This window comes from Chroicocephalus ridibundus, chromosome 2 (assembly GCF_963924245.1).
Source record: "Chroicocephalus ridibundus chromosome 2, bChrRid1.1, whole genome shotgun sequence".
In the NCBI taxonomy this organism is placed as follows: domain Eukaryota; kingdom Metazoa; phylum Chordata; class Aves; order Charadriiformes; family Laridae; genus Chroicocephalus; species Chroicocephalus ridibundus.
The window spans coordinates 51,855,843-51,878,453 of NC_086285.1; the positions used below are offsets into that span (position 1 = coordinate 51,855,843).

At 41.1% G+C, this 22,611-nt stretch overlaps 1 protein-coding gene across 1 annotated transcript in view; it reads left to right on the forward strand.

Annotated features, from left to right (window-relative positions):
* Positions 1–22,611, forward strand: part of STAC (SH3 and cysteine rich domain) — a 75,604-nt gene that overhangs the window by 17,333 nt on the left and 35,660 nt on the right. Inside the window, exon 2 of the mRNA XM_063325483.1 lies at positions 6,778–7,054. Within this exon, the coding sequence (XP_063181553.1) occupies positions 6,778–7,054 (277 nt within the window). The remainder of the gene's footprint in view (positions 1–6,777; positions 7,055–22,611) is intronic.

Genomic DNA, 22,611 nt, shown 5'->3' on the forward strand with positions numbered 1-22,611 from the left:
TTTGGAGGACAAGGGAGACTTTTTCGTATTTTCAGGTCTTGAAACTTTCAGTACTTATTTCACATTTGTCTCACATATTTGCTAATCCTGGTTCCTTGCAATATTAGAAGAAGATGTACCCAAAACTAGGATAATTTCAAACCAACTGCAGGAGCAATTGTTGAGAGCTAGATGAATTGTCCAGCTTGGTTTAAACCAAACCAGAAAGTCTTACAGAATGAACAGGTCTGGTAAGCAAACCCACTGTTTGGCTACACATACAGACTGTACCTCTTCATAATTTAGAGGTCTGCCAATTAGAGATGCAAACGCACAGCTGCCAAGGATGTTGTACATCAGGAGAAGGCTGAGAACATGTGGTTCACAGTGACATTTGTGAGAGCAGTGACAACTGAGCATCCCTTCAGATTTCATGCTTTCAAACCCTGAGGCTCTTTCAGGGACTTTTGCTGTTACACACTGACATGCCAATCAGAGCACTTTATTGTACTTAGGACCGTACGTGTGAAAAAAAATCACAGAAAGAGCCCTGCCTGAAAAGGTTTATATCCTAAATAGGTTTGAGGATCTGTGAGTGGGTTTCAAAAACAGTATAGGGCAGGGAGGAGAATCTGAGGATGACAATCAGAGCATCAAGAGCCAACCAGAGTAGTTGCAGATACCCAATAAATCACTAACAATGTCATTGTTAGGTGTTACGGAAAATGTCTCCCCTTTGACTAGTCCAATACAGTATTCAAGCAATCAGTTTCATTTATTTATTTTTTTACAACAATAACAAATGTATTTGTTCTAATGTCAGCTATGCAATCTGTTTAGGAAAATACACAAATATAATACGTAGCAGATTCTGCAATAACGAACACTCCCTCTTTGTAGCGGATTAAAAGGATACAGCTTCCAAGAAAGCTGGCTAGGGCAGACACAAATGCATGATAGGGCCAGATTCTCAGACTGTATAAATCAGCTACAATTGAAGTCAGTTTAGATAATTAAATTTGTACCAGTAGAGTATTTGTACTATTTATTATTTAGGAAGAAGGGGGTAGAAAAGGAATCAGCTTTGCTCACAAGTTTTATAACGGATGCTTTGCCAATAAGCAACACCAACCCCTTAAGTGTTTGAAAAAGCCTTTTATCTTGTTAATTCTATAAGACATGGTACTTCTCTCATCAGCAGGCAAACACACATATTATTTATGAAATTGCATACTGGCTTTGGGCATGTCATAATCTTATTTTTGCTCATTAAAATGCCAAGGCAGTGCATTTTCAAATTAAATCCAGAAAAAAACCCACCCTTTTCTGTGCTCAAAAATCACTTACTTTTGTATCCCTCAATTTTAAGAAGAAAACCATTAGCCTTCATGCTCACAAAAAGTAAGCACTTCTGTTTGAGCTCGTTCCTTGTTTGCTTTTAATCAGCATAGCTAACTGAAGCCCAGCAATGCTGCCAGGCTAGCTTACACCCTGGTAACATCCAGTCCTTCAACAAATCTAGTTAACATTTGAAGTATGTTCTGAGGGTTGCTAATACAAATTGAATGCTCCTTGACCCAGAAAATGGACTGTACTCACTAGAATAGATGCCATTCATCAAGACTTTGGTTCTTTCCCTTATTTGAAAGGCTTTTGGTCTGAGTCCCTTTCGGTAGTATCCCATGTACCTGACGCTCTCTAGTGAATCTACACAACATCATCTGGGCCCTGTATGTTTAAGTCCTTCTTTTATAGTGATGCGAGAGTTAAATAATTTGGAAACTTGCTGTAGGAAGCTGAAAGGAAGAAGAAAGGGTTCCTTACAGAAGGTGGATGTTTATTTCACAGCAGAGTGAAATCTGCTGACAGAGCGTTTTTAGTCTGCATAGCTAAACAAAATAGCTACATTTTATAAGAATTGCAGGAATCAAATGGGCTTGATGGCTGATTACAACTCTGTTAATACCCTGTATTACTTGTAATCCATCTAATGATATTGTTAACAGTAGTGTAAAGAAAGGAATAGAGAAGAGCAAGAGATATCTTTTTTTATTGCTAGCACGGTAGCAATACAGCAGACAGCTGATGTCTGAAAATGAGGGCTTGGTTATATGGTCTGTTAGTAAAGTACAGTTGATAAGCCCGGTTCATTTCTCCTGGAAGATAGTTAAGAGTGGAAACGTATAAAAATAATCTCACTGTTGGCCCCATGCTGCGCAGGAGCCCCCGCTGCTGGCACGGATGGTTAGCAGTGGCTGAGGAGGGAACAAGATCAAGCATGTTGGGAAATAAGCTGATGTGGGCAGACTCCATGAGGGTTGCTCTGAATGCCAAAGCTGGTGGACCAAGCAAACTAATATAATGTAATGTAATATAATATAACATAATAAACAGTTTTTCCTTCTAGTAATGCACCTAATGCACACCAGGACTAATGGACTGGTCTGGTTCAGAGTACTCTGTGCCCTGGGATGCATACAGTGTGTACGCTGGGTCCTCAACAGCCCCTGCTTCATTCTCCACATCTGCTCCTACTAAGCCATGCTGACTGCTAACGTAGACAAGCTGGAGAGGCAAGGGAAAAAGAGCTTCTAGATATCAAGGAGCATTTAGGAGCCTGAATAAATTATTCTTTGCAGGGTGGACGATTATCTTCTGTAGTTGCAAAGCTAGGGATTATAAAACAGCTCAAATCCTTGACACTTTCCCAACTTCCATGGGAAGTTCTTAAACCAAAATTGTAGAACAGAGTTGTGTGATTCCAATGCTTAAGTCAAATAAAGCCTTAGTGAGGGCAGGTGCAATTCTCGTTCACATCAAAAGCAGTGGCCCCTAGTTAACACTAAGAATGACTCTCAATAGCTGTCCTTTTGCTGCCTCTTTTTTTTCTGGTTATAGCAACTAAAGAGTTGTAGTATAGGGGAATTAGGAACAGAGGAGGTGGTGATAAGCAAAGGTTCATCAGAGCTTTGGGATCCCTTGCAGCTTGAACATTCAGTAACTCTGAGGAAGAAGGAGATTGTGCTAGATGATAATGAAAAAAAAAGGTTAATCATGCTCTGAGGTTTAGCTATTGCACTTATCTCTACCTTGCCTGCGGCTTAGTATGTGCAGTCACTGAAAGTCCGTGTGACTGATAAAATGCTTTTAACTAGAGAATAACTTTTTTCCCTGACTCTAATTTCAAACCACAGGAACATCCTGGATTTGATATCAAGGGTTCATGTTTCTGAAGTGCCAATGTTGCAAAGTCTCATGATGCTATCATGAGTCTAGAAAAACTCTTGTGCTTGTGGGAATTTAATTTTTGTTTTTATTTAAATGAAAGCTAATTTGTAACTGTCCTTGCAGAGAAGAAAATGTGAAAGGCTTAGGAAATTTATCTCAAATATGTTTCTTAAAGCCTTTTTGTGCTTGGTTTAGGGTTTTCTTTCAGTCCCAATACATGATTTTTCACTGAAGTGTTGAAGTATCCAGTGCAGAATAGCCCTAGTCACAGGTTCTTCCAAAGGTCGGTAGCGTTTCTTCCTAAGATTTAACTTTGGACTCATTAACTCTGCAGAAATAAATTATGAATAGTAAAATTTGCATACTTTCCTCTCTATTGATAGAGCAGATTCCTGCCTCAGGTGAATGCTATAGCCACTCTATTAGAAGCCAGTGGCATCACAAGTGCATTAAATCAGTTTACGGCAGATCAAAATCAGACACATATTACCTGCCTGTACTTAATCACATTTGAAATCTTCCAATAAAAGAACACAGCAAACTTCAAAATGAGGAGAAGCTGGTATTTAAGTAAGGGATGTGACACTCACTTGACCGCAGCATAATAATCACTTAAGCTTTTATGGTTTTACTATTTGTACGACAACTTGCCGTTTCTTGGGCCAACTTTTCCTGAATAAACAATCACATACCAGTACACTATTTCAAATTCTCTCGAGGGCCTAGTATGAGAAAGGAAAGTTGGATCACGTTTTAAAACCTGATGCCAATCTTCTATTGCCCTGTGTACTCACACTTATGCAAGATGCATGTAAAACACTCTGATCTGAGAAGTACTTTTAAAAAGTACTGTGCAAAGTGTGTGCAAGATGTTCTGCATTTTTGCGTAGTCACTTCTGTACACAATTTGGGATATAGTAGCTGCAGACTTTCGTTGGTGTTTTAGGTATGCAATGCAAGCCAAACCTGGTAGGTGTCTTCCAGCCTGAATGCAAATGAGTACGAAATATGCATTTGGGTAACAAGGATGCCCCCATTGTCTGGAAATTATTTAACCACATTAACACAGGACAGTTCTCAGGGAATCTCAGAGAGGACTACTAGCTTGTGCAGAGATGCCTACCAAATCTGTGAATGTAACCTGGTTAACTCATTCTTGAATTTCTGTCCTGCCCTGAACATTGTGGCTGGAGATGCATGGAGTCCACATGGTTGCATGCTCACCTTAGTGTGTATGCATACGTTTGGACGTACGTAGCCTGAATGCTGGACTACCTTCTTTGGAAACCTGTTGACTTGTCTGCCTGGGGAAGGAAAGGCTGCTGGTACATCCCTTGACTGGCAAATGATTGTGCACAGGAGAGCAGGACGAGGATAGTAAATGCAGACGTCCTTAAAATATACTGCACGCATTGTCCACACTAGTAGGACAGTTGTTTCATGATAAAACAAATACTGTTTTGCTCAGCTTAGTCTCCTTTCTGTGGCAGAAGCAGCATTTTGAAATTTAATTAACTTCATGTGGCACTGTAGAAATGGATGGCAAATCAATAATGAATGCCATTTCAGTCACCTTGTGGTGTTGTAATTCTCTGTGTTTTGCTACACTAATTAGGTCTCACTTCAGTGAGAAGTATTTCAAGAGCAGGGGAGTGTGAATTATTGCAGAGTTCCTCACTGTCACTGGGGAGATGAAGTAATCCCGGTACTGAGTAACCTCAGTGATTTCAGGAGCCGGTGACTTAACATTCGAGCAGAAGAAGGAAGACCTTACGTTGCGTTGGTGCTGTTGTACAGTGAGTTTTGGACTCAGCTAGTCCAAGACATAGGCTTCAGCTGAAACAGCTTCAGAAACCAGAAACTGCTCTTACATAGTTGGCATCTAGTGCCTTAATTGCTCTTATTTACACATTTCCTCAGAGATTGAGAGTTTCTTGCAAACAGGTATTTCCTTCCTTTGGATCCAGGGCTCCTCCTGTGAACCCAGAGAGAGACATGGGTGAGAGTGGTGCATGTGGGATGGGCCCCTGGCTCTTCTCCCTCCCTGCTCCCAAAGACGCTGCAGACAAACAGCTCAGGAAGCAGAATGCAGTTTGCTCTCACGTAGCAAACCCGAATGCTGTTTACTGGAGGCAGTGGCAGCTCTTTACTTGTTTATTGGACTGAGGGAGCTTGTTGTGAAATGTGGGGAAGAGAGCTGGAGTGTATCCCTTCTCCAAGAACAAGCTGCCTGGTCTGAAGGTAGAAGAGAGGCTTCCCCCCAGGACGCCTTGAGGCTTCTCTCCAACAGCGTGCTTTCAGCTGCATCATAAAGTAAGTGGATGGATCCGGAATAGAAGCTGGGGAGAACGAGTGCTCTGAGGCCACTAAGTCAGTATGACAGACCAGTGCCATGCTTTTTTGGGAAAGTATGCGGACTCCTTCCCTTTATATTAGTGTGAATTATGATTCCCGATCATCATTACTTCTAACATAAACAGTTTCTAATGTAAACCGTTCCTGCTGGTAACCACAGGCAGCCTGAGCGGCATGGAAAATTTCAATTGTTACATCACATTCATCCAGAGAATTGCAGCAGTGATTGATTGAAATGATTTTGCAGTGGTTGGAATAATGCTGAGTGAAAGGTGAGATGGAGGTATTACACTTCAGAGACAGCGAACATGAAGCGGACACAGAGCTGGCTTTCCTTTTACCCAGACTCTACTTGTGGGCTGCTGGAATTGACAAGCTCGCAAATTTGTGTAGTTGATACCCTGATAGCTTCTGCGCCTCACCTAGCGCCCTTCTCAGCTTTATATAAAATACGGTGGGTAAGGATGAGAGGAGCTCTCATAAGGTACCAGACAGTTTATAGGTAAAGGGTTTGAGTTAACAAATTTAAGTTAATAATGCCTTATTGTGGTGCTTAACAGTCTGACGATCAATACACCATACAATATACAAGAATATACGTGAATGTGTGTTAACTAGTATTAATTAATGCAATAACTATCAATTGGCTAGTTAATTATACTGTTACTGCTCCTTAGCCTTAGTTCCTTTAGAAAAAAACAACAAGAATTTCTCAGTCAAAACCGCATATAATCTCTGTTTCTGCCAGATTAAAGAAATTTAAATATATCAAATGTATTTACTGAATTCACTCCTGTTGTACTGCCATTTAACAGCTGTTCCGGAAATGGCTTTATGGGCTCCTAAGGACCATGCAAGGATGAATAATAATAATTTTACAAGTTTTCTCATGCTTGAATACAAAGGATATATTCTCCAATGCGTACAACTCTCTTTGCTGTCATACCTGAAAGAAAAGACCAATAGAAGCATTCATTAGGGCTATTAGGGTTTATTGTCTGTCAGAAAGCATATGTGGAGTACTTTATTTTCTGATTGGGATCTGTTTTCTTTGCTCTGAAGTTGCTGGTTAAATTCTAAAGTAAATTTTATTGTTCAGGTGGTTCAAGGTCTGCCAGTGGCTCCAAGGTTCCACAGCACACCCCAAAACCAGGAGCCTTGCCTTGCTGTTGAAGAGGAAAAAGGCAGTAATTTTAACTGGCTTATTTATTGCAGCTGCAGAAACTGAAACGATCACTCTCCTTCAAGACCAAAAGCTTGCGGAGTAAAAGTGCAGACAATTTCTTCCAGAGGACTAATAGTGATGTGAAACTGCAAGTAGACTTGATGCCTGAGGTGAGCACAAGCACCGGGCAGCTCCCCAGCTCAGAGAGCCAGGCGTCCTCCCCCACCAGAGCCCAGCAGCTGCCAGAAAACAACAAGGCTCACATCTTCCAGGAGCACATCTTCAAAAAACCCACCTTCTGCGATGTCTGCAACCACATGATTGTTGGTAAGAAACGATTTTTTAAATCTGTGTGGGCGTCCACGCTAGAACGTGCAGGATGACCTTTCCATAACTTGTGTCAGACCAGATGTCTGCTTGAGAATATTCATGCCAAAAGGATCTGGACTTGTGTCACATCTGCCACAGGCTAATACAGGTTCTATAGCTGTTGACAGATTTCTTGCCTTGTAGACACCTACTGTTATCACAAATCACAGGCGAGGGTTTCGGCTACAGTTCAATTCCTCTCTCATTCAGGTTATACTGAGCACCAAGTACAAACTCTGTTGTATGTTACACTAGAAACAGCAGAAATCTGTCTTGCAAATTTGTGTCTGCTCTCCTTACTCTTCTACAGCAGTAATTCTAACTCTCTTGCACCTTGTGCCCACACCCTGCAATGCTCCCAGCTCCCATTCACTGTGGCGGCCATGCCTTCCTCCTCCAGCTGCCTCACATCTCTCCTAAGTGACAATTGGGCAGGAAGTAGCATCTACTGGGTGGTAGGCTCCGGGCTGCTTGTGTGTGCGTGTTGGCTGTCTAGTTCATGTGTTTTGGGAGACCAGGTCAACAGAACAAATAACAGCTGAATTCACACTGCAGACTTTCTTGGGATTCTCTACCTGAACTCTGCTGCTCACAAAACCTGACACAAACTTTATAGCTTTGAAAGATTGCCCTGTCTTCTCTCTCAAACTGTCCGTGAGCATATAAATTACTGCCAGGGACTGACAGACAGACAGACGTAGAGGACAAGCCTAATCATTTATTATTCTCTTCAGTGTGCAGAGAACAACTCCATACTGAGCCCTGCTTGTCAGGTAATTTTCAGTGCGCAGGGGAAGGCCTAAAAAGCCTTCATGATGCGGATTATCTATGGGGCTGTGCAATGTGAGGGCGGGAAAGAAGCAGTGGCAGGTGGCTGGAGGTGTAGAACACGCATGGTCGCCACTGTGGGAAGCTGCAGGAGTTGCTGTTCAGAAATCTGGTCCTAGAAATTCACGTTGTTGTGGCTAGCTTGTTACGCACGTGATTTGGTCTTCTTGCTGCTTATCATCTGGTCTTCCCAGCACAGTAGGTTAGGAATAAATTCAATGATAGTGTACCGGTATGAAAGCGAGTGACATAATTTCCAGGTTTTTGAGCAGGACAGGGAGTAAAACACTGGTTTAGCTTCATGTAGAAGTAGTGCAGGTCTTTAGGTACCACCTATTGTCTGTAATTTGGTCTAGCTTACTGTAAGAAATTCAAGTCCCTTGGCATGAATTCAGTGCCTTTCGGATAACAGTACGGTAAGTTCTTGAAGGATGCTGATAGGATTACTCAACCTTTTTCAAAAAATGGTACCTCCTTTTCCACATGGGGGTGCTCAGTGTCCCCCACTTAGGTGCGGAACTCATGTTCTTTGGAAAAGGTAGCTGTCTGCAGAACGTTAAACCTGATGCAAGACAATCCTGCTTCCATAAATTAAAGAATTAAACATGAGGCCTGATTTCATCCTCTCTGCACCACAGCTCTACTGAATCCAGGGAAACAGAGGAGTTTTGATGCCAGATTTTTGGTGGTGTTTTCCAGTCTTTTAAGGTTTTTTCTACTTTAAGTGATATAACAAGTCAAAGGGAGAAGGAGCAAAGCATCAGCATCAGGGAAGTTCATAGGTCAGAGATTGAAAGGAAGTCTGGAAGATAGGCAGTCAGCTGAAATAACTTTACGTGTGGAAGCAGGCCCAGAACTTGTCTCCTTCTGTACTGTGGATGGACGTTCTACCAAAGCTTAGTTTCGCAAATATATACTGCAAATGTAAGTCCTTTGCATTTCTGGCAGCTTCTCATGAAGTTGTATGGAGATTAGTATCATCACAAATCTGCAGAACTCAGCAATACTTGTTTCAAAACACTGCTGCTCAAGATGGATTATTACTGGCAGCAAAATTCGCAGGGAGTAACTCCAGTTCATAAACACCCGTGCCCTTCTCCTTTGCTGGGCAATCTGTGTCCTGCCTGGGATAAGAAAGTCCTGAAGCATGGCTATAAGCTTCAAAACATCAGCTGCCTTCTGAAACTTTTCTGTTCTTTTCTATCCTCTGAGGGTTTCGCTTTTCTGTTCTGTATTTTAGCCACTTCATTAGAGAAAGAAGCCTTTCATAATTGCTGAAGAAGCTAATCTGACCTATTTTGTCTGGCGGCAGGCTGAGTCAGGTGAATTGCTCTGACCTCCTCCAGCTCATCTTTGCTTGGAGGTGTGACAGAAAAGATGTTAAGAGTTTTGCCTTATAATGCCGCCTTAGTGTCTAGATGTCCTGATTCTCATAGACAGACATCTACTCTATTCTTGTAATCCTCTCTCTTTGATCCTTACTGCAGTCATGCCTAGTTTCGCTGTATTGTATTTTAAGCAGCATAGGAGATCTGGATGTTACTGTTTGCAGCTCAATTAATCCATATAAGTTGTGTAACTATTGGTCATGGGGATGGTGAAGAAAAACAGGCAGCTTTTCAGGAAATTGTGTCAAGCATGCTCCCAAAGGCAGACTGAAAAAAAATCGCTTCTGTACAGGGACTCTAAATTTACACTTGCAACATGGAGCCTATTTGTTCTCTCTATTTGCATTTTTCACGGGTAGTGACATTTGCGAGTAATGAGTCTATGGCTTTAAATTCCTTATTGATGAGAGTAAAGGCAAAGACAGATACATGTTTTGAAGACTGGGGGAAAGAGTCCAGGAAAATCCCGGCTTGACTTTAGATGGTTTCAATTTTGCCACCAAGAATCATTCCAGGTTCACCTTAAATGGCTCTCTGATCTATGAACTAAGCAGCTCTGTTTGGTACAGGGCAGCGTGATGAACTGTGCATTGCACGGATGTGCAGTACGCGCTTCAGTCTCACTCGGGTGGCAGAATCCGTCTGTAGCTTCAGAGGGAGCAGGACACTCGAAGCAGAAGCAGCAGGCTCCCCGTGCTGCTCTTTTCACAGCAAAATTAAAGCAAAGGAACGTGAAACGTTATCTTCCTACAAAAAATATGTGCATCATCTCTCTTTGATTGTTAGGCACTATGAGCCAAATGTTGCCTTTGGGATGCACCACGTGTGCCTGTTTGTTCATTTGACGGAAGTACAGTCATAAGATAAAGGCCAAATACCAGTAATTGGTTTCAGCATTCAGAGGAAGATGTTTACTAGGATCAGTATAATGCAAACTTAATCATTCAGATCCTTTTCATGTATCCCAGAGTGCAATGCAACATATTCAAAAGAAACTCTGTTTATTGGTTTGAGTTCAAAAAAGAAAAAACAGTATTAATAGTGTGCTTCATACCTCACAATAAAGACAGGAGTCAAAGTGTTCCTACTAACTGGACTGGACTGTGGCTGTAGTTGCACCTCAGTAAACAGAAGGAGAATTTGATATAGAAGCGGTAGTTTTCTGCTAAATGAAATAAGGGAGAAAATTTCAGATTCAAGGGAGCTCTGAGGAGTGCAGGGATGATCCATTTTACACTAATGGGGCCTTCTTACAGCATCAAATACTCCAATACAATCGTCAGTTATAATACTGAAGTCAAAAGTAATAATTCATGTAATTTCAGAGCAAATCAATAGTGTGTTGGAGCAGACTCTGCTCCTTTCTCCGTGTGCTGCCACTGTGAGCTCCAAGTGTCAATTAGGTTAGGAGTGAGGATTCAGCTTCATGGTGGGTTACATATTTTCCTAAATATATCCACCCATGAACATCGTCTCATAGTATGACTCCTAGAACCCATTCATTTGCTGTTCTTACTAGTAGTATTTATTACTATTTTAATATCTAACCCTGGAAAGGGAAAAATTTGAAAATTGAAGTACCTCGTGGAATCACAAGGTCATTATTTAGAAGACACCGGTTTGCTTATTTTACATTACTATGAAAAGAAAATTAAGTCAGCACACCTCTGAGTTTACTTCATACCATCTACCATTTTCTGTGTTTCGCAAGAACGTGGGAAGCTTTGGCAATGTCCAATAAGGGGAGGCAAAGCTACCTGACACCAGCAAAGATAGAAACTATTAAATTAATGTTGCATCAGATTAGAGTCTTAAACTATGATGATCAGAAGCAAGTTCTTGCTCTTCTTCAGTCTCTGGTGTGTGATCATTCATCTCTGTGATACTTTACTCTTGAAGAAAACATGATATCAGTATTCTACTCTTGAAAAACATTGTGTATTTTTAAAAAAACTCCATCTGTAGACTTCTCAACATTTTACTCATTTGCAGTTCATTTCCTGTGCTGACTCACATGGAAAAAATGTTATTTTCCACACATTCCAAGCATATTACATGCAATTAATGTATTCCCATCTAAGTCAAATATAAGTAGCGTAGAAAAAAAATAAACCACTTTGCTTTTAAAAATAGCTGACTTTAAAGTCAATCCTTTAAAGCCATGTTTTAAAGAAATAGCTGCTCATTTATAACATCGTTGTATGTTTCTTTGTGTTTCAAAAATGTACTGAGAAGTTTCATTAAGGTTAAGTTTCACTTAACCTTAACTCTGACACAGAATTTTGACCAGATGCCTGTTTTGTTGACATACCTGTTGGGGTATCTTTACCTGGAAAGGCATGCTAGAGCGCCACAAACTTTCAGAAAGACCAAACGAAATTTTGGTCTGCAATTTCCAATAAGAGTCAAAACCAGGTCCTTCTGGATCATGCCATCGCTGGCTTAGGTACCTGAGATATACACATTTATAGTTTGACTCAGGCAATTGAGTTTCTGGTTTGGATGCAGATTGTCCAGACCTTTGCAGCTCTGGAGGTAAAGAAGTCAGTACCTGCCTTCTCAGGGAACTAGCTAGGTTCCAGTGAGAGAAACCTGTAGTAACAAGCAACGTTTCATAAAACCAATGATGAACTCCTAGCACAGTTTACTTCCAGTCTACTAATCAACAGTGCTTAAGCAATGAAATTGTCCTGTCCCTTCAGTGTTGGCTCATTCCTACCACTGTCTGTTCTGCTTTATCCAGTCATCCAGGTCGAACAACCAACAAAGTGCCATGAATAATTCTTTCTGGCCACATCATCTTTTAAAAGCAGCCTGTATTTCTTTATTTCACTGTGCTGCTGTGGCTACTAGAACTTTCAACCACTTTTATCCCCGAAGCTGTACTGCAACAGCCTCCATAAAGCTAGGCTCAAAGTAGATAAATTGGCCCAGCTTTTCAAATGCAGGAATGAAGGAACGCAAGAGATCTGGGTTGGAGCTATGGTCCCACATTTTTGATAGTCACTACATCCGAACCTCTTCTCTTAGACTATCAGTAACTATGACTAATAAGTAATGGAAAAACTCCATAGTTTGAGGAAGTGTTTATATAACTGTAATTTATGTGTATGTTTATTAAATATAGCAAAATTTCACAGGAACTATGACACAGTGCTTTCTGCCTCCAGTTTTATCAGCTCCCTCATAAAGAATATTCTTGACTGTTTTTAAGCTTGCTGCCGTACTCCATTAAGCAGGCATTCTGGTTTGAGCCAAGCCTGCCTTTATTCAGCATTATCCAGGTAGACAAGGATGTGATAAATGGTCACAGGTTGATCACCACTACTTGGCAGCTAGACAAAATAGAAGTACTCCTGGGAAGCATGGCTGTAACTGAAGCTGTGTTTCCAAGGCTATGGTACTGTGAAGGACTCCTCCAGAGCTCTTAAAAAAAAAAAAAAAAAAAAGGAGGAATCTTTATTTTTTACTTGCAGGATAAAGGAAAAAATAATGTTAGTCATTTAGTGTTCACCCTGCTCTCCACTATTCCCATAGCATCTCCCAGCCCAGATGACCTTGGGGGCAGAGATTCGTGTTGCCATTGCATCAGCATTGGAGTTGTCCCCTGTAGAGAATGGTAAAGAGCTGTCAGGGAGGAGGAGATGCCCCTGAAGCAACTTGTGGAGGTCATTTCATGTCCACCTCTCCAATGGGCTTGTACAGTCACTACTGAGCCTTCCCAGATCCTATTTTCCAGATTATAGACTCCCCTTCCCTATTTTCCAGATTATAGACTATTACAGTACAAAATACTCTGTGTGTGTGTCAGTGTTGTTTATTATTAATGCAAGAGGGCAAAGAGTTTCCCTATAGAAAGAGGTTTTCAAAAGCAGCTGAATCCAGCCTCCTTTGGTTTTGATTGTGAGGAAAACGGTCGGTTGTATAACCTTGTCAGGGACTGGTACCAGGTGCCATCCCATATGTTATCAAATGGCCTAAAGTCCTTGTCTCTCCCTCCTCATTCCCTCCAGTAAATCCACTCCTGGATTTAGGAGACTGGTTCTCACTCCAATTGATACTGAATCGCTCTGGGCACCTAAGTCTTCTAGCACTTTTGAGAATCGGTGTGAGTGAGAATTACTTCAGTCCTCTCTGACCTGCCATGCCAGGGTTTAGGGCAAACAAAACCATTGTATTTTTTAACACGCACCTGCAAAAAACTGATTGAAAATATTAATGTCAACGTATCTATTAGCTTGAAATTGAACCTGGCTTCTCTGATGATTTCTTTCTTGGGTTAATAACTCTCCATAAGTGTAGACCTTCACATTTTTGAGAGGAGCCCTGTAGGAAGAGCTAAACAAAAGCCTTCTGGAAATACGAAGTTAAGTACTACATTAATCAAACTGTACAATATGCAGTTAACCGTTAGTTATGGAGTAGTCAGGTATAGATAACGTCATCTGGACTCTGCAAAATTTCCAGAAAGTGGATAGTTTGTCTATTAAAATACTTAAAGTGGAGACGAACAGATGGAAAGAGATAGAAACACATATGGTATACGTAGTATAGGTGTGCTCCATCAGTACATCTCCTATTTTTAATAAGCATGACAAAAAGTGTCCAATTCATATAGCCCCACATTTGTAAAGCAGCTACAGAGAGCTACACATTATCCCTGCATTAAATTAATATTTTTCTTTGGTAATAAAGAGTTAAACATACTTTAAAGCAAATATTGAAAAGCAACTATTTAGTCTGTTTATCCTCTGGGAGGGCTTCCTCCTCTGAGATGAGGCAAGAATGTTATCAGTAAATTGGATAATCATGAACTGCTTAGCTGAGAAAAGAGGGTGGAAATATATTTTAAATTCTAATTTGTCCTTGAACAGCATCAAGTATGTTTCACATTTGTTACTAGATAATTTTTAAGCTTACTGTAATTTTGGGGAAGTTTCTATTAATGTGACATTGCAGTTAATGCTCAGTGAAACGAGACTTTAAAGATGTTGACCAACATTTGCTGCCTAATTAGATGGAAAACAATAAAAAATTCCAGCACATCTACAATCAGTATTTTAATGTGATGTTAGCCAAGATGATTTTTATCCAAAAACTACATTGAAAAACACCAAACACCCTACTCAGAAGTGGCCATTGCTCCTGAGATCAGCCCTAGTGAAGAACATAATGGTAAGCTTAAGGTTTGTTAAAGACCTAGGGGTGAAGCAGAGTACAAGATTTCTTTTTTTTATGTCCTGCTGTGTACTTTTCCTGAGCTCATATCGGACATCGGGTGTTTTCAGATAAGCAATTTAAATGCATCTTCTTTGAAGCTGACCTTCTAGTAAAAACATTATTTTTCCATTTAGCGTCTTTGTCTGCCAGAGTATCACCGTTATGTGGATAATTACATTACCACATAGCTGACAAAAGCATCATCTAGAAGGGAAATTATTAGGAGCTTCACCTTACTATGAGTTGCAGAGGCCATAAAATGAGGCAATTGGCAGAAATGTTTTTGCAAGAAATAGAGCATTGCCATCATGTAGAGTAAAATTCTTGTTGCTGTCCTTAATGTAGAAGGAAGTATCAGAGAGCAGTGACTCTTGTGGCTTACGCAGAACATTGCATACTCTTTCCGCTTTGGTAATTTGAATGCAAGTAAATGCAACTTCAGCAATTATCTTCTCTAAACTGCCTAAATTTTAGTTTTCTGGGAATACACAATCTATAATTGCTGAAGGATGCTGCACACACACGGATCCTCTCCCTGACTTCTAGTTCTGAAGAGACTCTCTGCAGTTGAAAATTGTGATTACATTGTAGTTTCCTCTGTAACATGCAGGTGGTGATCTTGAAAATCTTGAAATATTTTGTTTTGACCACTAGATTATTTCCTGCTTAATAGAAGGGTTGGAAGCAAGAAAGAAAGAAAGAAAAAAAAAAAAGGTGGCTATGTCTTCCCCCCACTCCCCACAACAATTCCATTTTCCCAGCCAAGAGAGAAAATGGCATATGGCTTCTATCATGCCTGAGCCAGCGTGAGCTATAACGTCATAATCAGTATGTTACTGGTTGTCTTCCTCCGCAATCACAAAAGAAAGGCTATAGATTTAGCACACGGGAAGATCCCTCCAAATGAGGAGCGGATGTATTGATGAGGGAACTTGTATTTGCAGTGCTAATATTGCCTGTTTTTCTAGCCGCACCCCTCAGAAGCGTAGCAGTCTTTCATATCGCAAGATCTGTGGCACGTGAAACTCTCCAGACAGACTTTGTGTTGCCCCAGGTCTTTTTTTGTGAAGCACAGGGATGAATTTTTAATATTGCTGGTCGCTTACAGAGCTCCATCATCAACGGGCTTGAAATGAGAGGCTGCTACATGCAGCCTCATTTTGTTTCACCTCTTTGCCGTCCTCTGTAAGCCCAGGCACAGCACATTGGCATCATCATGGGTTGATCTGCACATCTGTTACACTGCAAGGTGAGATGTTGTCTGTCTTGCAGTTTTTTACAGCTAGCAAATATGGAGAGGTTACGCCAAGATGCTTGGTCTGGTTTTCTCAATCTAGTCCCTCAACACAGCTGAGCATGGAAGTCCATTTTCCATTAATAACCTCTGGATGGGTGTCACGGTTTAACCTCAGCTGGCAACTAAGCACCACAAAGCCGCTCGCTCCCTCCTCCCCAGCAGGATGGGGGAGAGAATCGGAAGGGTAAAAGTGAGGAAACTTGTGGGTTGAGATAAAAACAGTGTAATAATGGAAATAAAATATAATATAATAACAATAATAATAAAATTATAATGAAAAGGAAAATAAAAAAGAGTGAGAAATAAAACCCAAGAAAGACAAATGATGGAAATAAAAACAACTTCTCACAACCAACCTCCCAATGCCCAGCCAGTCCCTGAGCAGCAACCCCCCCCCAACCTTCCCTCTAGTTGTATTGCTGAGCGTGACGTCATGCGGTATGGAATACCCTTTTGGTCAAGTTGGGGTCAGCTGTCCCTGCTGTGTGCCCTCCCAACTTCTTGTGCACTCCCAGTCTACCAGCTCGCAGGGTGGTGCGAGGAGTAGAAAAGGCCTTGACTCTGTGTAAGCACTACTCAACAATAATGAAAACATCCCTGTATTATCAACACTAGTTTCAGCACAAATCAAAAACATAGCCCCTTACCAGCTACTATGAAGAAAATGAACTGTATCCCAGACAAAACCATCACAATGGGATAAACGGCCACTGAGAATGATGGGTCTCGAATGTCACCAGAAGGGAGGACACAGGACAGTTTCTCTTGGAGAGCAGCAGATGAGCAATAGCCTCTTATGAGCGGTTGTTTTCCATAACAAGCTGATGACACGTGCTGGCAGACTGAACTGCATAGTGGTGCTCTCCGAGGGCAACAAACTCTTTGTTAGAGATTTTTCTGAAGAGCAACAGAGAATCCAACTCTTAAGATGTTGATGGGGTTTGGGTGCATCTCTGACAGATGCTCTTTCAAAATGCCCCATCTGGAAATCTATGCTGTTCCTTAACCAAAGAATCAAAAATGAGGCCGAGCTCTTGTCAAGGGTGAGACAGCATAAATGCCAATGTGGAAAGGATCTGGATACCAGGTTTTTTATTGAAGAATCAGTGACATTACAGCTTTTACCCTACTTAGTCTTTCTCACACTCACCCTCTGCCAGAATTTCATTCCCTAGGTCTCCCCTTCCCTGCAGCGAGGTCACTACTGGCCTGGGAAGGTTGGGCAGAAAGTCATGTTGGTTCCTTCTGTGATGCTGCTTGTACTTATCCATCTCAGGTGCCACTGGTCAAGGTCCCTGAGCATTCCCTGGCATTGATGTCCATGGCTTCCTCATCTCTGGGATCTTGCCCTATTTCTCAGACCTCTCCCGAGGCCAGGATCTTCAGCTTCTTCTCTCTGGGTCCCCTTCTTCTTTCCGAGACCACTTCTTCCTTTCAGGAACTCATTTCTTGGCACCAGATTCCCTTTCTGGAAACCAAGCTCAAAGTTCCTCCAGTCTAAATAGTGTACGTGCATAAGAACAGTGCTTCCAACGTAGGTGGTTCTATGATTCTATGATCAGCCCCTTAACTAGTGGGTCAATCTCCTGTCTCTTTATTAATTGGAGGATTTGGAATATGTCACTTCTGTTTAGTCAAAGTTTTATCAGAATTACCAAGCAGCCCATACTGGTTGCAGCTTGCAAGTAGCAGGCTGCTGGCTGAGGGTCAAGAGTTCAATTTCAGACATTCACCCATGCACATACACACAGTTATCTGCTGCCTGTTCGTGTTCACAATTTCAGCTATTTTTTGCCTATGACAGCTCCTAAATCTAAATATATGTAATGACCCAGCTCTCTCTTAGGGAGTTCCAGCTACATGCCAGTGCCTTCTGACACACTGATCTGCTGGTTTTTTCTTCCTTCCTCTCCAAATCATGCCTCCAGTGACTTCCCACCAACAGCTCCTGTTGCACTGGAAATCACTTTGCTAAGAGCAAGGTTATCTGATGGATTTTGCTAGACTTTTGTTATAGGTTGTATCATTGTACAGGCCAGACAGTTGTAGCTACCAAACCTATTGCTACCTCTATGGATTTCCTTATCTGTAATAGTGGTAACACAATTATGGTCAACGTTAATTAAGGCTTTTGGACAACAAACCACAAAGTCATGCTGGTGCAAACCACATGTGTAGATGAGAAAAGCAATGGCTTGAGTTGGCTTGGCTTGTTCGTATTTGAATCCAGGGTGAATTCGGATAATGCAAATACTCTCTAACCATGGACAGTTTATGAGTGATGCGTTGAATTGTTCCTGTTGAGAGACAAAATCTTAGAAAACAAATTTTTGGTTTAATTATTTAAATATTTAGAAATAAAGGAAAATTTCAGCTTAATGTCCATATTTTTTTGCTCCCCAGATTGACCGCCAGGCAACTAATACTCTTTTTGCATTGCTGAGCTGAAGAAACTTCTGTAAAATCGTTTGACAGAAGTTTTTCGTATTCATTTAAACAGTAATTGATGCCATGTGGAAGTGTACTTGTAGGTGTGCTTTAGGCAGCACTGCTATGTGTCAAGCACTAAATTCTCTCAAGTTGTAACAGTGAAGGCTGAGATTGCCTCTTTGAGCAGATGACAGCAGTAAACTGTGTTTTTCTGCCCAACCTGTGTGATTTCACTGAAATCAATAACTATTTCTGGAAAAAAGAAATTTAAAAAAACTTTCACTTGGGTTGAAAGGTTTCATTTGAATGTTTTTCCGCATTTACCGTTTCATTTTTTGTTTTCTAAACTGCTACGGAAAAGAAACTGAAACGCTTTTTGTTATAAAATGCGATTGTAAAATTCTGTAAAGAAGCAACACATTGTGACTAACTGTAAACATGGCTTCTCTGATCCCACCAAATTGGTATAACTGCACAGTTACTTATAGTGGTGCCCTGAATTACCCATAGTCTGAGCAAATCATGCTGTCACTTACACCTGTAGCTTCTGCTGAGGTCCTCCTCAGCTACATGTGATCCAAGGAAAAAAAAAGCTTTGGAGCAGAAGCTTGTGAGAGGCCAGATCCTGACCACACACTAGATTTTGGGTGGAGACACGTGTAGTTATCTTCTGTTGCTCCACTTCCCAGCTCCACCACTAGCTACTGTGAAATGGGCAAAAGAGGGAGGGAGAGGATTCGTGGCCATGGTAAGTCACACGTCAGCATTTCATGTGCGAGTCCCGTCGCTGCAGGCGCTGCCAGTCAGTCCGTGCTAACAAAGACCAGGAACAACACCGAGACATTGTGCTGATGAGGGAACGTTTTTACTACAGGAGGAAGGAGCCAAAAACCTCAGTAAGTTTGAAACAGCAGAAGGCCAGAGAGCAAATGGCTGTTTACATATCAGGGTTTTTTTTTCAAACTAAACTTTGTATTGTCCTAATTGATTGCCCTAATCTTCTGGCACATAGCAGTCTCTCATTTGAAACCCATTGATGATGGAGCTTTGCAAGCAGCAGGCAATGTTAAAAGTCCATTAGTAGACCAGAGAGGATATTAAATCCCTTTACTGAGGGGAGACTGGTCTTTTGTTCTGTAACATTTTTCCCACATTTTCAGCAAGCCCAGAACCCTGCTCTTCATTTCACAGCATAGTTTACGTTCAGCTATTGTTTTTCTGTTTTTCAGCTCCTCTATCATAATGGTACAAGGCCCTTGTTTCAGCACATATAAGTGGCCTTACAAAACTCAACTGCTTTTTCAAAGTGTCTCAAAACACAAAAAAAGGCTGTAATTGTATGGCTTTTCATTTCAACACGTGTAAGAATGGAGGTACAAATAACCTGAGCCTGTGAACATGAAGATCTTGTTTGAAGTCTGACGTTACTGAACACACTATGTTTACTAATATTACTGAGAGCAAGATCAGTCATTGATCTCTGCTTGTCCTCCTTTGGGACACCACACCAGCTTTAATTTCTCCATGTTGCCATTCCCATTCAGCTCTGGCACCATCATCATCTCTGGAGCAGTTCAGCTTCATGTACCATAAGCAAGTCTATGCCTATCTTCTTTGAGCTATTTTCCTTCTCAACAAAGCAACCTGGTGCAAAGATCTACAAGCATAGGCTAAGCAGTCTAGAAAATTGTCTAGAAAAGTAGGTATTGTGATATCAGTGTCAGTTTGTTTACAGCAAAGAATGTTAGATATGGTTTATTGTGTTTGGTTTTTAGAGGACTGGGACTTTTTCTTTCAATATTTAGCTCTTAGTTTATTTATCATGGCATTCCAGCATCTTAATTAACATTTAGATGATCAAAAACCTAAGATGATATTTTAAGAAATATGGAGGTGGATATTTCCTTTCAGGGACAGACATTTATAGCAAAGCTGCTGAATATGTGAAAAGTGTGTTGCAAAAAAACCTCTTGTGTCCAAATTTTTCAGCACAGGGCAGTGAGTTTCATTCTCTTCTACTCACCAGAATGAGAATCATTTTTGCACCAAAAGACAGGAAATGCCAATCTGCATTTTAAGTAAGTCTCATTGTTCCTGAACCAGAGAATAAAAGGTCTGGAGTTTGGAAGTTCTTTGTCAAGGAGTTACAGAGTTGATTTGCAAGAAGAATAAAGGCATTTCCTCTTGCTGATATGTATGATTTAAAACCATGAAGTTAGAAAGGACTTTATCTTAGCAGGGATATTTTTCTCTGTAACAGCCTTCAAGAAAAACCTGCCTATTACTGCCTCAGTTTTTTCTCAGCATGTTGTTTCTAAAGAAAACTATATCACTAGGAAGTCAGTTCTAATTTTATGCACTGTTTTGTAGCCTGCCTACATGCAAGCCAACTTTTCTTGCTATTTAAACATCGGATATTGTTATGGGGAAATTGGGTGGGGTAGGCACTGAAACAGACACATACCTCTCAGTGATATATAATCTAAAATATATTAATTTGGCAGGACAGGTACCATGGTAGAATATCAAGTCCTATTCTACAGAACATAAGTATAAAAGTCCCAGCTTCTCCCCATACCCCGTTTGGTTTTGACTGACACAAGGTAGACTCAGGGGAACGGGAACTCCAGTAAGTCAAGGTGTCAGGTCCAGACCTGGCAGCTTGGTCCCAGATGGAGGGGTTCCTTCTCTAACTCCCACATGTTATTAGATGTCCCTGTACAATGTACCCCCATCCCAAGGAGCTACTGATTTAACCTACCCACAACTCTGCACATTTTGAACCAAAAGATTTAACTGTAAAATAAAAAAAACACCCAAAACCCCTTTACTAAAGAGTAAAATCTTTGAAGTCAATCCCATGCTGCCGTTATTCATGAAAAATTGCCTAAATAAGTTTTTTGCCTAGTTTTCCCTGTGTGTGTTGAACTTTTTCATCCTACACATCTGTTATTCATGCATTTGCCACAGTGTTCACATGAGCGTAGACTATCTAGTCCGGTCAAAAGAGAAGGGTATCTGTAAAGTGCAATTTCATCTCCTTGAAAAAGGAAAATGGATCCTTTTGAAACGTCAAAATGACAGTGACAAGGGCTGCCATAATATGTTTATCTGCAGGCCAATTAGGAACAATACGCAGCAGACCACAAAATCATTATGTCCTCTTTTTATTACTTTTTTGAACAATCCATTCAGTCGTGTATTTAGCAGAGGAAGGTGCAATGGGAGGACTGGTAATAGTACAGGTAATTTTATCTGAGGTGTATCAGTGAATGCACCTGGCAACTGTGCACCCATCAACTTGAATTATCAGTCAGGCATCAGACAGGAATGACTTCCAGCTGTTGGCCATCTAGGGTGGCTGGGGAAATCTGGGTTCAGGCTTTGATCTATAGCTCACCTGATGGCCGGTTGAGGATCTGCACCTCTGTCCTCTCCACAATGTCAGCTGGGGCAGGTGAAGGGGTCCCAGCATCAGTTAGGAAAAAGAAGCAGGAGGGTATTACCGCAGAGAAAGGGGGCAATTCCTGAGGTGGTGCGTGGCACCTGGGGAGGCTGAAGGCCAAGGAAGGGCAAGAAAAGGGATGCCCAGCTCATCCTTCAAACTGCAATGATTTGGGGCAATTAGGCTCAAGATTTTTAACTTTAAAGGTAAGGATGTTCTGCATAGAAAATGCCATTCTCTGATCTACTCACAGCTCCTGACTGAGGCAGAGCAGAAGGAGGAGGGTGAGCGCTTGTCCAGCAGTATCCAGCTGCAGGGGCAGGAAATAGCCATAGAGGAATTTTTAAAAATAGTCTCCCTTTTAGCGTCAGAGCTTTTACGCAAAGACAATTAATTATGAAGACGGGGATGGGAGAGGAGGTTGTGAATGGCTTAGAGATGACCGCATGGGCACCAGTGCCATTTCAGGGGCTTTTCTTTCTCCTTCTAAGGTGACCGCCTAAACCCTTCACTGCTACAATACTGGCCCAGCTTGCTTAAAATTCTCTATTTCCCATAAATTCTGGCATGGAGACAGCTTTCTGGTGACAATTGCAAATGTGCTTGGGGAGAAAGGGGCAAGAGACTCATTATTTTTATCAGCCTCCCGTGGCAGAAGTTGAAGTTCTATGGAAAATACGTAATTTTAAACGTATGTATTTATGAAAGTTTTAAATCAAAACAATTTCTTACTGGCACATTCCTCTCAGCTGGAATGATAAAAAATAGTGGTTGGGTCATAGCTGAGTTAGCTGGAGGTGACAGTCTCTGTGTGTCTCTTTCCATTCTTCTCTCTCTCTTTTATAGACCTGAATCTTTATCGTCTCTTTTTTTTTTTTTCACTTTAGCATAAGTGCTTAATACAGTT